This window comes from Cyrtonyx montezumae, unplaced genomic scaffold, assembly GCF_038088225.1.
Source record: "Cyrtonyx montezumae isolate F1298 unplaced genomic scaffold, pur_monq_1.0 scaffold_4, whole genome shotgun sequence".
Classification (NCBI taxonomy): Eukaryota; Metazoa; Chordata; class Aves; order Galliformes; family Odontophoridae; genus Cyrtonyx; species Cyrtonyx montezumae.
The window spans coordinates 26,751,909-26,768,495 of NW_027072045.1; the positions used below are offsets into that span (position 1 = coordinate 26,751,909).

The following is a 16,587-nucleotide window of genomic DNA, read 5'->3' on the forward strand; positions in this document are numbered from 1 at the left end:
GATTTTTCTCTTGTTCTTTTCCCACTTGTTTGTGAATATAGATGGTTCCTTTCCTGAAAATTGAACTATTCAGGAAAACAGCTCACTTAAATGGAAGAGGCCAAATTGCATTTCATAAATGTATTTGGTGCCCATGGAAACAGGGGTTTTAATATATACTTGTCCTGAAAGAAGTGAGCTTAAAAGAGGTGAAGTACACTAGACATACACTGAAAGTAGCTCTTGAAAAATGCTGTGAGGATTAAACTCTTGAAACTGTTCCTGATGCATTCTGGGCAAACAAGGCAGACCTAAGCCCAATACTGCTGAAGACAGGTCATTTATTAGAATTGTTATATGTTTTAGGTGCTTTTCATTTCAAGTGGACAAGCGTGGCAAATTATTACCGACCTATTTTCTGCTGCCTGCACTTACTGCTATTTTACAGACAAAGAGAGCAGCAGTTTTACTTGGCATGTTGCATTCAAGTGCCACAGCAGAAGGCTGCTTACATTCGGACGGTGTCTGAACTGCTAGCACATGCTTTTCATAACAAAGTACACAGAGGTTTTGAATAATCACACTTAAGCACGGCACAGTTCCAGGGATGGATCCTTCAGGAAGCATATCATGCTGGTTAGAATCTCTTACAGATACTTAGCTACAGGGTAAAGGAAGTAATAAGCATATGCGGTCCCTGTTCTAAATGGAATATGAATAAACATGACAACAGACTTAAGAGCAGAAACAAAACACCAAGTGCACTTCCTACAACAGTTAGTTGCCATAATTTAGATTTCCTTCTAGGGAAAAGAGTGCAGTGGCCTGAACAGCCCTACCTTCGTGCCCTCTGGGGACCTAGATGTTGTTCTCCAGTCACACGCAAAGAAAAGCAGCCGCTCTGGGCCCACCAATGCCTTTGATACACCTGGCCATTGCACTGGCCCGGCGCTCCAGATGACACGGCTCACCGGACTCCATCTAAAGCTTTCGTGTGCTTCTGGAAAATAGGTCTGACCTCAATCCACACGTGGTTGGGTCGAACTTAATTGCACTGGTGCCAAAGGGAAACTGCAGTGCGGACCTTCCACTTCCCGCTCCCGGTGCCCTCCGTGAGGAACAGTGCTCCGCCGCCCCTGAACGTACCTCCTCGCCGTCCAGGGGCAGCTCCGGGCACACTGCGGCCCTCGGGGGCAGTCGGGACGGCTGGGAGCGGGGACGCCCCGTTAGCGGGGCCCGGCCGCCTCTTGGGCGCGGCGGTGTTGCCCGCGGGGAGCGGGGCCGGGCCGGGCCGGGGCGGACCCGGGGGCGGGGCGGGTTCCTCCTGGCCCTACAGCCTCCATTTTGCGGTGCAGCTGCGGGAGAGAGGCCGGAGGCTCCGCGCATTTCCCTCAGGTGAGGCACCTGGGGGCGGGCAGGGGGAAGGAGATTTACCCGGCGTCCCGGGAGGGCTGCGCTGCGGCACGGAGCCCGGCGGCCGTCAGGTGCCCCGCCGGAGGAGGGCGCGGTCCGCCCGGTGCTGGGCAGCGGGTACCGACGGCGGTCTGTCCCGCTCCGTGACCGCCCCGGGGTGGTTGAGCGGCGGCAGGGGCGGGCTGCGGGATGCTGCCCGCGCCGGGCTCTGCGCCTGGCCCCGCGTTACATCGCCGGAGTCCATCCCACCCCAAGTCCCCGAAACAGATAAAAGCCGTCCGAACCCGTGATTCCGGTGAGAAAGGCCCCGCTGCCCTCTGCTGCGGGACGGCCGGAGCCGGTACCGGGCTAGAGCCCGGCGTCCTGCCGGCTGCTCGGGCGGGAGCGGCCTCTGCTGAGCTCGGTGCGGGGCCGGGTGGTCATCTCCTGGGCGTGTTATCTCCAGGAAGGCGGCTATAGGCGGAAAGCCGCTTCGGTGCTCGGTGCCTCCTCAAGGGTCTCCGGTTCCTGCCGTGCGGTGCAGGGCAGCTGCAGAGCGCCTGCAGTAACGAAGCTGAAGTCCTTACCTGACCCCTGCTCCGCTTCACGTCTTACCAAGAAAACGTTGTCATTTTTTCTGAGTTACAAACGCAAAAAGGAGGAATCAAGGTCTTGCTAGAGCGGGTGATGACATGAAACGCTGCCATTCCCGGTGCTCACCCCAAAACACACCAGTAATTCCCCAACTCCCAGAGAAGGAACCCGAGTGGTGCCAGTGAGGAAAGGGTTAAGCAGTGTAACAGCACATGTACGTCACAGGTGTGCACGGGTGGCTGATCTGCTCATCAGAAATACCACCTCCCTTGCCAAGGAGACCTTGGAAACCAGTATCTTAAAAAGCTTTTGTGCCACTAGTTGTTTGAGAGCAAATGCAGGACGTGGCTGAAAAAAATGAATTCATTCGACGTGAAGAATCTTATCAATAAGTCTAAACACAGATATGTTTTAGTACAGGTGAAATATTGTTGGGTCCCAGCTGTATACAAATTAAACTCGGTACAGCTGTTGGAACAGCTGAACTGCAGCCCCCGGCTGCTCACTGCATTACAAAAAGCAGTGTGAGCACAGGGGATGTGATGCTGTGCACACCTGGCCGTTTCTCTAGCTTCAGGTTACAATATTCTTAACAGTGTGACTTTGATTGATCTACATGGAGCTGAAGAAATTTGGAGGTTTTTAATAATTAGTTTTGCTGATGCTGTATTTTCCCAGTGAGTGGAAAGAGCGATGCTGAAATCTAAAGGAAGTGTTGGCAGCTGCCTTCTTCCTGAAGGGAGTTGCAGTCAGTGGTTAAGTAACGTAAGTGGTGGAAGAAATGTGTGGAAAGCCAAAATTAAAAGTCAACGTACATAGCTGTCAGTAGTAAATACTGCACAGGTATTGGCCACGTGTTTTTTCTCAGGGAAACAAATGGCAATTAGCAGTGCTCACGATTAAAGTGTTTATGGTTCTGATTTCCAACTATACCTCATGCAGTTCTTCCCCCTTTATTAGGAAGAAAGCCCCTAGCTTGCTTTATCTGTGCACGACCATGCAGCTGTACATCTCTAAAAGATTGCTTTGGTTCTCATTTGAGCTAACCTGCTCTAGGTTTTAATGTTTTCCGCAGTAACTCAGAGGTGTTTAAGGCAGTGTTTGTGGAATTAGTGGTACAACACAGTAAGAAGATGACTTTCAGATCCATTTGTTTTGCTTGCAGAATACCTAGGAACGTGAGGAGTCAGTATCTGAACTGCATTTTATATTTCTATTTATTTCCCACTTTCTTTGATTTGTGCAGCCAGGATACTGCCTCATAAACCAGTGATGAGTAACTCCCAGTCCCTTCTGCTTCTACTGCCCCAGCCCTCCTATTAAAAGTGGGATTGAAATAGTCCCGCACAAGTGAAGTAATTCAGGGGGAGTACTGTAAGACATGGGGGCAGTGGGGGAGTACACTGGGAGCTGAACTCCTGCCTGGATGCTTCCTCATTTTGGTGTTTTGTTTGAGCATGAGGGCAACACTATTTGGAAATAAGAAACAGAAGTAATTCCATTGGCATAAAGTATTTGTATGGAGGCAAAGATCGCTCCTTCTGCTCGTGAATTCTGAAGCAGCAGCTTCACTTATTTTTAAAGAATTTTTTAAAATGAAACAGATCCCTTCCCTTTCCAGTCAGCAGTTCTTGCACAAGAGACAACACGCCCAGGCTGAGAGGAGCTGCTGTGGAGGTGGGTTCTGTGTGGGGCCCCCACCCAGCAGCTCCTCCACCTCTTTCCCCCCTTCAGTTACGCAAGACAGGAATGCCTCACGGAGGCATTTTTTGGCAGAACAGTCAATTGAAGTCTGAAAGGCCTGCAGCCTCAGAAAACAGGCACTTGCAAAACTTTTGAATGACCTTTCCTTCAATTTTCTTTTTTGAGTGTCTTACGTGCAAGTTTATGTTATGCTAATATAAACCCTCATCCACGGTGTTTTCTTCTTATGCTTAAATAATCTCTTTGGATTGAAGTTTAGATCTTTGCAAATCCTTTTCACGGTGCACCAACCAGCACTGGGTGCAGTTAAATTCTGCAGGATGCACCATGTCGTTACCATCAGGAAAAGAAAGACTGAGTCATTGTTTTATGCTTCGAGTCAGACAAATGTGGGATCTTAAAAGGGACTCAAAGGTCAAAGTAATAGATGTGTGGCTGCTGAACCACCCCGGTCCATCCACGCTTGAGCTGTCCTTCTGTCATCCTTGTGACAGCTAGCATCAATTCTGGTTTGTGTTATTCAAGAAGTTGCAACTTTTTAGTTTAAATCCCATTATTTGATCTTTTAAATCATTCTGTGGCATACATCTTTTTCATGAGAGCAGCCAAAAGCAGGTGAAAGATGCAACGTGTTTCTATCAGATCATTCTTTTCAGGTACTGTTCCCTCAAGAGCTATTCCTGTGAGTGCTGACCAGAGACAAGCGTGGAATTGAGCCTTACTCTTCTGTGCCTGTTCTGCCAAAGGCTGAGCCCCTTCCTGCTGGCACTTCGACGTCTCTAACCTGTATCTCAGAATTACCTGTGGAGGTTCAGTTCTCTTACCATGCTACAACATATATCTGACCCTAATTAAGGGTAGCAAGTGATCTCAAAGTTGATGCTTTTCTTCTGAATCCTGCTTGCTACTGTTATGCAGTTTTGCGTGCCAAAAAATGGAAAAAGTAAAGGGTTTGTGGTTTGGTAGCTGACGAGTACTTTTAGCAACCCTGAGTGTACTAACCAAGTTGCTCAAGTGACGCCACAGTCACTTAGCAGGTGGCAGCTACACACTCATGTAGTGCCTGACAGGGAATTTTTTTTTTCCAGAATGTCGTACCCAGGTTATCCCCCTTCTGGCTATCCTGCTTTCCCTGGATACCCTGTAAGTATGGCTCTTAACTGCGTTGCATTCCATAACTGTGGAACTGTGTTGTGGAATGCCATAAATGTATTTATAGTCAATATCCCTTCTTACTGTGCTCTGTGGTAGCTGTTTTTATCCATATATCCATCTCTGAGTATGACTTCACATTTGTCCCAAATGAATTCCAGGCAGGAAGTGTGATAGGTGTATTTTTAATATCGCCTGTTGTTCCTGAAGGGTGCGTGCTTGCTTCTTGCTTAGTTTGTTACCTTGCTCTTTTGAGTCGTTTTCATTTCATTTTATTTTCCCATATATCTATAGCTAATTATCTCAGCAAATTTATTTATTTTTTATTTTATTTTTTTTAAGCATCAGTAGTTGATAATAAATATGAGGGTGTTTAGGTATAGGGTCAGAGGTTTTGTCTGAACCAAACCATCTGTGTGCCCATATCCTGGCCGTTCCAATCAGGAGGAGTAAAGCTGCTGAGCAACCTAAGCTCAAGAACTCAGCCTTCCTACAGCACTGAGTAAATATTTTTCTGAGGATACTGGACACTTTAGCTTGACTTTGACCCCCAGTCCTTCAGCCACAGTACTTTATTCCACCTTCAGTTCATGACTGAATGGACTGAAAACTCCAGTGAAACTGGAAGGATGGAATGTATCAGGTATGGTCAATATTGCAGTGTTGTTTTTTTCCCCAAAGCTCACTACAGCTTTGTGCTTTAACTAGCAAGGCACAGATCATAATGTAATTGTGTGAATTCCATTTATGTAGTACATGACTAGATCTAAGATGGAGCTCAGCCTATGTCCCACTAAAATAGTGAAAAGCTCAAAGTAAATTCTCCAGTTATTTTGCTTTACAATTAACCCAGACTCCTCTGAAACACCAAAGTCAGTCCGACTAAAGAGATGACTGTGTCAGAAGCCAGATGTTCTTAACTTTGGGATTTCTTTTCCTTGCTCAGAGTTCTGCTGATCCCTCATCATTGTCCCTGTTCACTGCAGGAGAGTTGGACTAGATGACATCTAAAGGTCCCTTCTTACTCAAATGATACTATGATTATTTTTTAAGTCAGCATCTAAAATCTAGCTAGCTTCAGTGTGTGAATTTAAAAGATCACGTAGATGCTGGAGTAGCCATGCTGGGTTTCCGTAATATTGACAGTCATCCTAGCAGGGCTAGGGGATCCTAATTTTGGACTTGTGCATCTCAGTCCTATTAAAATCTTTTTGTTGAGTCTGGCTGAACAAGGCTAGACTTCACTGCTAGGGAAGGGGATCTCACAGGGCACAGTGATGCGGTGGTAGGGGTCTTGGAGCAGCCAAACCTGAAGAAAACCTTTGAGCTAAACTTTGCTGTAGGAAGATGCACCAGAGGACCCAGCCAGAAGGCCCACATCTAGGCTTAGGGAATGCTGCTGCTGCTCCTAAGAGCTAAACCTAATCATGTTATGCATCATATATATGTATATGGACATTTCAGTAACTTGAGTTTTCACTCTGTAATAGAGCACAGACATCTTGTGCTTTATGTTTGTATTTCAGCCCACAGGACAGGAGTCTGTCTATCCACCTGCTGGGCAGTACACCTATCCCGCTGCTCCAGGAGGATATCCTCCAGCAGGAGGTGGGAGCTTTCCTGCAGCACCACCCAGCACTGGGTATCCAGAGGCAGGAGGATACCCTGCCCCAGGGGGTTTCCCTGCCCCGGGGGGCTTCCCTGGAGCTCCCCAGGCTGGAGGAATGCCATCTTATCCTGGAGGTAAGATCCACCTCTTGGGAGTTATTTCTGTTGTGACCATTTTTTGTGCTTGGCAGAAGTAGAAAAGAAAAGCAAGCGGTTGCTCGGCGATCACTTTCGGTAGCAGTGTTTAGACAGCCACAGTGCTACCTAGCAGAAAGTACCTGCATGCTAATAGAGTCTTTGGCATTGGGTTGTGGAGCCACTGCACAGATAGAAATGAAACAATCTCTTGTGCAGCTCAAGAGTGTGGCTCATGTTGTGCCAGAAACCAGCTATGAAATGCAGTGTGTTAAAATCTGTTATCTGCTCCCAACTCCCACAGGCCCTGGGTTTGGTGTGCCTCCCACTGGCCCTGGTTTTGGTGGCTATCCCCAACCTCCTGCCCAAAGCTATGGAGGAGGTGGACCAGCACAAATTCCAGGTACGTGGCTGTTTCCCTGCCATATGTATGATACTTCGAGATCCCAAGATAGGTAGTAAAGTGAAAAAAGAAAAAAAAAATGAAATAAGCCTTTACCTTTGTTACTGTTAGCCACTGAGGTCTGTATGCTCTGGGTGTCCTCTCACCTTTCTCAACAAGTACCGTGAAGAGCAGATGAGAACCACCTCTATGTGTGCTACATCCCAAAGGGATGGCTCTCACTGCTTAAAGGTTGTGCTGTAATTGGTTAGGTGCTTAACTTTCTTCAAACTGCACTTATCGCTCCTGAAAGGATAAATTCGGAAGCCACATTCAACAGGTACCTGGCAGTTGTGCTCATCTCAAAGAAACGGGTGAAGTTTTCAAGAACTGGAACAGATCTTTGTTCATGGTGACCCCAGGAACGATGTGGGAAGTGGAGCAGAGAATGCACACTATTGCTTAAAACTAATGCAGTGTTCTTCATGCTTTGAATGGTCGGTTACCATCAAAAACATTTTTGTCCTGGAATGTCAGTTGTGTCCGCATGAAATTCAGAGCAGCAAACTTTCTTCTAACAATTGCTTCACTGACTAAATAATAATTAAGCTGCTGTTAAAACAATAACTGTGCATATGCACTATGGATAAAAATATGATACCAGTTTAAAACAGTGGTATGCATGGTGAACATGAAATTTGATTTCTTGCACCAATGAACTCTCAGCATTTGTTGTTAATACGCCATAGACATTTTAACATAAATTAAATGATTCTGAAAGAGAGCGTGGGATACGCATCCCTCATCTGCATGGATGATCTTGGCTTTTGCCAAGGACAGCCATATTTAATAGGGAGAGATTCTTCCAGCTCTCATAGCACTTTCAGAAGTGCCTTGCTAGTGTTTTCACTAGAATGCTCTGTGACTGCTTCTTCACATTGCTCTCAATGACAAGAACTTCAGTTACTGATCTCATTATAGGTGCTGTTACTTAGCAAATAGCTTCATTGCTGTGGTAGGCCTGTAACTTACCAGGCTTATAAACGGTTTTGTTTTCAGGTTAGGTAGCATTTATATAATAAGAAGAAACAATTATTTTATCTTGTTCTTTAATTCATTTTCAGTAGGCTATCCTGGTGGACAAGCACCATCACCAATGCCTGGTCCGGTACGTACTGTTTTTATGATCAGTCTTAATGTTGCTTCTCCATTTTTTCACATTGCTGTTAGTGGGAGAACTGTTCTTACAATCGGTTGTATGGCAAACATGAGGGAGGAGGCCTGAATATGAGCTGGGATGTGTCACAGACAAACAGGCACCGATGGCTGAAAATGTATTTTGATGTTATTAATAGATTGTTTGCTAAGTCCCTCATCTTGTCCCCGTGTATGGAAGAACTGCTATTAGAGGCAGTTCTGGGCAAAGGGGAACTCAGGTAACACAATCCTGAATGTCACTGCATTGCTGCAGCACTTGGGTTGCCCTTCAGGGTATTTCAGAGAGGATTTGTGCTAAAGGGAAAAAGGGGAGAAAAAAAAAAAGAAAAAAAAGAGTACCTATCTTGGCCACGCAGAAAAGTAATTGATTTGTTGCCACTGCTTTCAATAGGATTCAGATTTACTCTGTAATTTTAATTAATAATTGAAACGAATGAAATTTAAGCAGTCACATATTTGTGTACAGGCATTTTAAATACAGCATTTCTCAATGAGTTTGACATGAAAAGTTCCTGCATTATATTGGTCCTGTATTATCGACTGATTTAACAGTGACAAACTTTGCTGTAAAAGCAACAATGAAGTCACTGTAGAGCTCCTGGATTCACCTGGAATCCAACCCAAACCAACCCCTTGGTCAGGATCTCTGCATGCTCCTCACTTATGCCTGCATCAAAGCACTGCTTTGGCAGTGGTGGCAGTCACAGCTGTCACCTGATCTCACGTCAGAGAAAAACGGTGAGCCAGAGGAGCAAAAGGAACAAGAGCAAAAGGTGGTTTGAATTTGAATTTGTATGGTGCAGGATAGCTCGTTACACACGGCTCTTGTTTTCAGCCTGCAGCAATGCCTCAGTATACCCAGGGCACAATTCAAGCTGCTCCAAACTTCGATGCTGGAAGGGATGCAGAAATTCTGCGCAAAGCTATGAAGGGGTTTGGTAAGTAAGCAACAGGCACTTATATTCCTAACGTGTTAATGCCACTCAGTTCGTACCAAACCACATATATATATTTCAAAAGTCACACCCAAAGTGACTTGGGAAATTTAGTACACTCTTAAGTTACAAAGAGAATTTGGTAAATAGACTTAAATGATATTCCTGCATTTATTATATGTCCATGCCTAAATGTGAGGTTATATATGGATTATTACAAGTTCTCACACTGCCTTTCTGTTTCCAAGGGACTGATGAGAAGGCTATCGTCGATGTTGTAGCTAACCGCTCCAATGAGCAAAGGCAAAAAATCAAGGCAGCTTTCAAGACAATGTATGGCAAGGTAAGTTCAGTAAACAAAAAATATAATTTCAGCTGACGTGTAACTGCCTAATTGCATCTTAGTCCTGGGGAGTGGTTTGGGGCATTTATTAAATACACCTCTTTTGGTTATATTTTTCGTTGCACACCAGGTGGACAGTGGCATTCAAGTGTTCTGATACGCAGTAGAAGTGAGGGTGCAGGGGAGCCTGGCTAAGTCCCTCAGCAAAGCAGAAACTTTTCTGAGTATATATATATATAGCTAACAATGCCCTTTTTGTGTTTCTGATTGAACAGGATTTAATTAAAGACCTGAAGTCTGAATTAAGTGGAAATGTGGAAGAACTGATTCTAGCACTCTTCATGCCTAGAACCTACTATGATGCCTGGAGTTTATATCATGCAATGAAGGTATGGTTCTTCTGTGAACAAAAGACTATCTAAAAAAACTATCTAAAAATGCTCATTCAAGAAAACAAAATACCTGACCTCTGCACTGCTGAAAAATCCCGTGGTGGAGAGCAAATTTAGAGACTGCTGAGATTAGAATTCTTTTCTGCTGCATGTGCCAGTACCACAGGATTGGCCAGTTCACACCAGCTGTCCAGCACGGGATGGATGCTGCAGGATGGAGTTACTGGTCGTTCTCGTTGCTAGAACCTAGTAAGAGCCAGAGTTCTTTCAACCAATAAGCACTGTTTAAATTGAAGCTGCGTACCTCTCCCTGCTGGAAACAAGCCACTGCTACTAAGTGATAAGTTTTAGATTACCTCATTTTTTAATAGGAAAACAATGAAAGAGTATTTTCTTAAGGTCAGGGGATGCAATTATCTCTTTGGTGTTAAGTCCACATTAGGGGCTAGGTGAGCTAGCTGGTTTAACCTTCTAACTCAGGTAAACCGGTATGTCCAACTTACCTGAACTCCTTGCTTGTCTGAGTTGCAGCAGCTAGCAGGTGGCTGACTACTGGAAACAAGTCACTTAACTCAGATAGGAGTGCAGCTCTCTAAAGAATATGGAGCACAAATGAAGATCTAGCTTTAGTGGGGGCAAGAACCACACAACCATTTTAACAAGAATACTATTACAGTACTACTTAGAAGGCTCACGTAGATCTACCCCTACTTAATCCTTGCTCAAATAGTGACAGTCATGCCAGCAGGTGTGACTGTACTCACAACCCCCAGTTAATTTCTATCCTGAGGAGAGGGAAGCAGCTATGAAAAGTTCCTTCTGGTCCTCCATGCAGAGGAAGCAGTCACATTAGGAACAGGAGACACACCTTCACAGTGATCAAAACAGCATTTACATGCCTATCTCTGACTGTAAGGGCTATCAGAAGGCTCTCCCTTCCTCCAATGTATTCCCAGAATAAGGATGCCAAATAATTCCTTCATTTTCTTCTTAAACCTACATTCTGTTACCTATGGCTGATGTTGCCACAGCAGACATACAGTTTGAGGGTATTATTTTAAGCCAGCGCAGAACTGAACGTTTCAGAAATCTTCATTCCATTTTAAGCATTCTGTGAACTCAGTGCTTTGACACCACTGGAATACTGTTCTTACAACAGAAACGGTATCATCTTTTAAAATAACAGCCGACTGCGTATTTTTACAGCTGAATAAAAAGAAGCAGGTAGTGCTTTGTGGTTATGCCTTCTTTTCCTTTGCCTACAGGGAGCTGGCACTCAGGAGAGAGTGCTGATAGAGATCCTCTGCACAAGGACAAACCAGGAAATACGAGAAATAGTGAACTGCTATAAATCACAATTTGGAAGGGACATCGAAGAAGACATCAGAGCAGACACTTCAGGACACTTTGAACGATTACTTGTATCTATGTGCCAAGTGAGACTTCATTTTTACTTTTAAGACATGCATGCGCTGCTCTCTTTGCATATATCCGTAATTGCTCCATATATGAATTGCCTGTACCTGCTTAGTCAGAGACAGAAATCAGCCCTAGGCTAATTTCCTTTCTAACAAGATAAAACACCTCAGCCCCTCCTCAAGGAAGAGTCGCTTCTTATCTATACAACAAATTGAGTGACTTAATTGAGCACTCTGTATTGTGTGTAAATACTCTGAGCACGTGCAATTAAGTAGCACGTGCTGCGAGCAGTGCTCCACGCTGCTGTTAAAGTCTTCTTTTTTTGCATAAAATTATTTGGGTAATTTTGTTAGGGTAACCTTTATGGTATATAAAACATCTGTGAGTCCCCCCAAACAAACAAGACATCGCCTTCCAAGTCACAATGTAGTTCTCCCTTCAGATAACAAGCACTACCCGTGTGCTACGACTAAACTCATGTGAACACTGAGGGCTGCTATCTCATATAGGTTACTGGGGCTCTCTGTGTTGAAGAACAGTAACTTGCTGATATCTGTGTTTAGGAAGAGATACACAAAACATGCAACTTCCCACGTTCTTCTGATAAATCTGCCTTTGCTGCTAGAATTTCTATGGCTCTTCTCCATCGTTTGCTTCTACCTTTAGGAGAGTTCAGCTCTTCACCGAGTGTTTGGGTTACAAAATCAGAATCCACAAGAAAGCAAAGCTTGAAGCTCATGCTCATTTTTATTTTGATGAATCCAGTACAATAACTGACAACCATATAATTTAATGTTATATTAACTGCTACAGACACAACAGTATTTAGGAGTGTGTATTTAGCCTACTCAGTCAATACATTTAGCAGCATCCATCCATGCACTGTGCAGCAAAAATACAAACCCCAAAGCACATAAAATGTCACACAAGCCCTACTTGACAAATTACAACTATAGTAAGTGTTTTCTGGAGACGTTCATAGTTGAAATTAGCAATTCTAAATATAATAGAAGACCTGAGATATTTCAGGTGTGCATACTGAGAAAGATTATTCATTAGTTCGTTTAGGAAGATTCTTTGCAACTTGAAGCCTAGAAACAAATCAAGAGAAAGCTTTCATTATTAAGTAAAACAGAATTGACTGCAGTTCCTGAAGCTATATGTGAATATACATACATACATATTTATTTATCTGCAGTTTAAACCATGCCCTACTGACAATCTTTTGAGCTACATTTGTATTTTTTTTCCAAGAAAAATCAATCCAAAGAGTAGTTTCAAAGCAACATAATATATTTCTAATTGATATCACTCTTCCTACTTCAAGCTTTGGAGATACATGCTTGGGGTCTATACTCCAAGCAGTGAAAACACAGCTTCTCTGTGCAACTTCACTTGACTTCTGCTACCTTTGCTTTTAGGGTAACCGGGATGAGAATCAAACTGTGGATTATCAGAAAGCTCAAGAAGATGCTCAGCGCCTTTACCAAGCAGGTGAAGGAAAACTTGGGACGGATGAATCTTGCTTTAACATGGTTCTGGCAAGCAGAAGTTTTCCCCAGTTGAGAGCAACAGCTGAGGCATACTCCAGGGTAGGAATTCTTCATCACTGACTTCAAATGAGTTTGGTCAGCGTATTTTGAGTTAAGGTTCCACATGTTGCTGCACTTCATGATCCACATATTATCTCATTCATTTGTAGATTGCTAACCGTGATTTAGCAAGCAGCATTGATCGAGAATTTTCTGGAAATGTGGAACGTGGCTTGAAGGCTATTTGTAAGTGATGCCCTCCTCCTTCCCCTTATCCCTTAAGAATTAAGTTTTCTAAATGTAATTGAAGAATAATCCAATTCAGCACTGGTCATGTGGCAATACGCAATCTGAGACTCTGTTACTACAAAACTAACTCCAATGATTCAAATTACTCACTTTGCACTTAATTGGGAGAAGCAGATAACTAGCTTGAAGAAGTCAGTTTGAAAGCAGAGAAGGCTACATAGAAACTACTTGTCACTTCTCTACAAAGACACGTGACTACAAAGAAACAAGGGACACTGCTTAACACTGGTGGTTCTGTGGTTCAGAGCTCTGCAAAATGAAGCCAGTACCACTAACAGAGCTGTGGTGCAGAGGCAGCTGAAGCAGCCCACACATGACCTCAGACCCACCACGAACCCACTTTTAGGCACAGTTCATTTTCCAGTCCTCCTCCCTGCCACCACCTACCCCCAAAAAGCTCACGTGAACTATTTACTTTTGTACTTTTATTACTGAATCTATACGTGGAACACCAGTAAAAGTGCTTGTAACCTGGTAGCAGCTATGTAAGGGAAATAACTGGGGACAGACAGCCTGCTTGAGTATTAAGGTTTCGGCACCTGTGGAAAGCACTTCCAGAACAGCTACAACTTTTCCTGTGAAGCAATAACTCTTTTATTCAGCTTCAAAATAAACCTAGCTTTGTAAAACAGTTCCTGTAAGCCAGAATAACAGAATCTTTATTGACAGCTACCTGTAGCCTCCAGCATAAATCCTGAGCTGATCCTGCAAGGCATCAGTACATAATACTGGAACTAATGCTAAGAATGTACCTCATTGCAGTGCAGTGCGCGTTCGATCGCCCAGCCTTTTTTGCAGAGAGACTTTATCATGCTATGAAAGGAGCTGGCACCAATGATTCCACCCTCATCAGAATTATAGTCAGTCGCAGTGAGGTAAGAAACTTTCTCCTCTGTAGCCTTTCACTACCTGCAAGGTCCATCTTCCCTAACCAGCTTTTGATGCAGTCCCTCTTTCACAGCTGTAGAAATCATGTGTTGCAGTGAAGCTTTTATCCATTTCAGATTTAGATGAACAAAGTAATTTGTTTTGAAGACAGGTTTCATATAATAATTTGAGTATCTCTGACTAAATAGCAGTTCTGCTTGCCTGCCTTCCTTACTGTGGTTGCTTGCCCACGGAGCAGAAAAGCATCTCAACTTCAAATGTATGAAGTTAGGAAACCACCGTGCTAAGTAAGCAAGGAACAAGGCAGCCTCTGCTTTGGGAGCAGCTGGCCTGTATCAGGTGCTGAGGTAATCGGTTGCATGCTGCACCTCAGTGAGGAAAGAGATGCACAGTTATGTCTAGGTGTTAAAATCATACTTCATATTTCAGTCTTACACTTTTGTTTTTTCTTTGCACAGATTGATCTGGTGCAAATCAAACAGAAGTTCACAGAAATGTATCAGAAGACTTTGGCTACGATGATAGCAGGTGATACAAGCGGCGATTACAGGCGTTTGCTACTGGCAATTGTTGGTCAATAGAAGCAATTACCTGGTGGTTTGTTTTCTTTTTTAAAACAAACTGAAGGACATGTAACATGCTTTATGCACACACTGACTACCCATGTGAGTAAAAGAATTATGTATAATCAAATATGCCTTCTTGGTGATTCAGTGAGCTTTTTGCACTTAACACTTGCCTTAATTTACAACACATATTATTCTTTATTGTATAATAAAAGATATATCTTGTCTACTAGCCCTAAGCCTTGGTTGTTTTTTTTTGACCCAGCCAAAACCACTTCCCCTCTTACAAACTGCTGCATAATTACTGTCTCAAAATCTCTAAACTTAACTCCTGAGCTAACTGTGGATGACAAAAAAAGAGCCCCAAGTGGTGATGGAAAGCATTTTCTAAAGCCTCAGTCAGGTTCTCTAATAAGAACTCTTTTCTGTCTTCCCTTCCTAATGCTGAGAAAGAAGCAAGAGTTCAGTTTACATCGTGCTGTACAGCTCACTGTAAGCAGCACTTTGGCAGAAGATGACTGCACCTCCTCTCTTGAAGTTCTTGAATTAAGTTACGATTAGCAGGTAGTTAGCATTGTGCTTAAGGCAGCAATAGAAAGGAGAAACAACTTCAAATCTGATTTTGAAGTACTTCTTTGTTAAAAAAAGTAGGTTATATTCTTCTTTCATTGTTCCATAATTCGCTGTAAGCAAATGCTAACACTGCAGAACGTGTAAATCCAAACTGAAAGTGACAGCCACACAGACAATGCAAATGAGTACGGCAGTGGTTTCACAGGATTAAGGAAAATAGAAAACCAGCTTTGAGTAGTGCATCTGTTTTTATAGAAAGCCACGCTGCATCTGTCCCCAGCCATGAATTTAACAGCTCTATTTTCCTTACCCCTCAAATAAAAACAGCGGGAGCTGGTGGAGTCCATTCCTATATGGCAAATCTTTCACTTGCACACACGTACATAGAGTTATTTGCAAAGCAGTAACAGATAAAAAATCCACCATGCAAAAACCCCTCCAGTATTTCACTTGCATTAAATATTCAGCATTACGTTTGCCACTGAACTAAACGTAAGCAGTGTGAACTCGGCTGTCTTCCCTGCTCAGCTCACCAGGTGGCAGCAAGCGCCTCGACAGCACAAAGCCCTGCTCGAACAGGAGACACCAGAAATCCACCTTCCAACACATTCCGTGCTTTCAGACCCGCTTTTCAGATTCACATTTCTCAGAACAGCCAGAACACCTCCCCGGCCCCCGCCACCTCCCACCCCTTCTCCCTGCAGACAGCAGCACTGCAGCAGCCGCAGCTCTTTGCTTTGCTGCTTGCATCCGTGGGCTGGCAAAGCTCTTGCCAAGCATTTCCCCCTCCCCACCAAGAACAGGCCGACGACACGCAGTGCCTTCCTCCCACTTAAAACCCTGGAAGAGGAAAACAAAGCAAAACGACTTACAGTTTTTCTGAGAGGGAGGATACCTTTTTTTTCCTCTTCAACAATGCAAGAATGAGAGACAGCTCCAGGCTCCACCTTTCAGAAACAGCAGCAAACAATGAGGGATTACTTTGTGAACAGAGAAAGCTCTCAGGCATGGTTCTTTTACCTGACTACTTGCTTGCTTAAAGACTGACGGCACGTACGCTGAACGACAAACACAGCTTGACAATAACTTGCCTTTTCTCACAGATTACAGTTGTATTTTCTCTGTGCACACAATTGCAGCTACTCAGAACACTGAGAAGGAAGACCGCAGTATCAAATCATGAAAACGTGGTCTTGGGAAATTTTGTTGGTGCTTACAAGGAGGAAGGCCCTGTCACAATGCTCACTGGGTTAAAACCTGGGCTGTACTGCAGTACCACGTGGCTGTTCTGCTCCAACACACCACACACAGACTGCACAGCTCACAACTACGGGAGGGCTTCATAATAAAAAAAAAAAAACCAACTCACCATTTGTTAACTCGATCTCCTGCGCACAGACTTGGAGGACAGTTTCCAGTTACAATGCATCTGCAATAAAGTAAAATCAAACATTAAAACTCCATTA

At 43.9% G+C, this 16,587-nt stretch overlaps 2 protein-coding genes across 3 annotated transcripts in view; one reads left to right on the forward strand and one right to left on the reverse strand.

Annotated features, from left to right (window-relative positions):
* Window positions 1-1,296: 1,296 nt before the first annotated feature.
* ANXA7 (annexin A7) lies at window positions 1,297-14,780 on the forward strand. 2 transcript variants are annotated; one of them, XM_065746820.1, is made up of 13 exons: window positions 1,297-1,374; window positions 4,758-4,812; window positions 6,348-6,564; window positions 6,869-6,967; window positions 8,071-8,114; window positions 9,000-9,102; window positions 9,348-9,442; window positions 9,718-9,831; window positions 11,100-11,270; window positions 12,675-12,845; window positions 12,956-13,031; window positions 13,857-13,969; window positions 14,441-14,780. In XM_065746820.1, exons 2-13 carry the CDS (start codon window positions 4,759-4,761, stop codon window positions 14,561-14,563), a joined length of 1,380 nt encoding a protein of 459 aa, XP_065602892.1. In that variant the 5' UTR covers window positions 1,297-1,374; window position 4,758; the 3' UTR covers window positions 14,564-14,780. The 2 variants fall into 2 exon arrangements, with proteins under 2 accessions (XP_065602892.1, XP_065602893.1); XM_065746821.1 differs by having other exon boundaries at window positions 8,074-8,114.
* Window positions 14,781-16,472: 1,692 nt separating this feature from the next.
* The window catches only part of PPP3CB (protein phosphatase 3 catalytic subunit beta), a 45,033-nt gene continuing 44,918 nt past the window's right edge, over window positions 16,473-16,587 (reverse strand). The window contains exon 13 of the mRNA XM_065746813.1: window positions 16,473-16,550. Coding sequence (XP_065602885.1) covers window positions 16,540-16,550 — 11 coding nt within the window. The 3' untranslated portion in view covers window positions 16,473-16,539. The remainder of the gene's footprint in view (window positions 16,551-16,587) is intronic.

Coding starts and splice junctions, on each gene's coding strand:
- ANXA7 (XM_065746820.1), top strand. CDS start 4,759: ATGTCGTACCCAGGTTATCCCCCTTCTGGCTATCCTGCTTTCCCTGGA. Junction 9,103..9,347: donor CAAAGCTATGAAGGGGTTTG/GTAAGTAAGCAA, acceptor TCTGTTTCCAAG/GGACTGATGAGAAGGCTATC. Junction 12,846..12,955: donor CAGCTGAGGCATACTCCAGG/GTAGGAATTCTT, acceptor ATTCATTTGTAG/ATTGCTAACCGTGATTTAGC.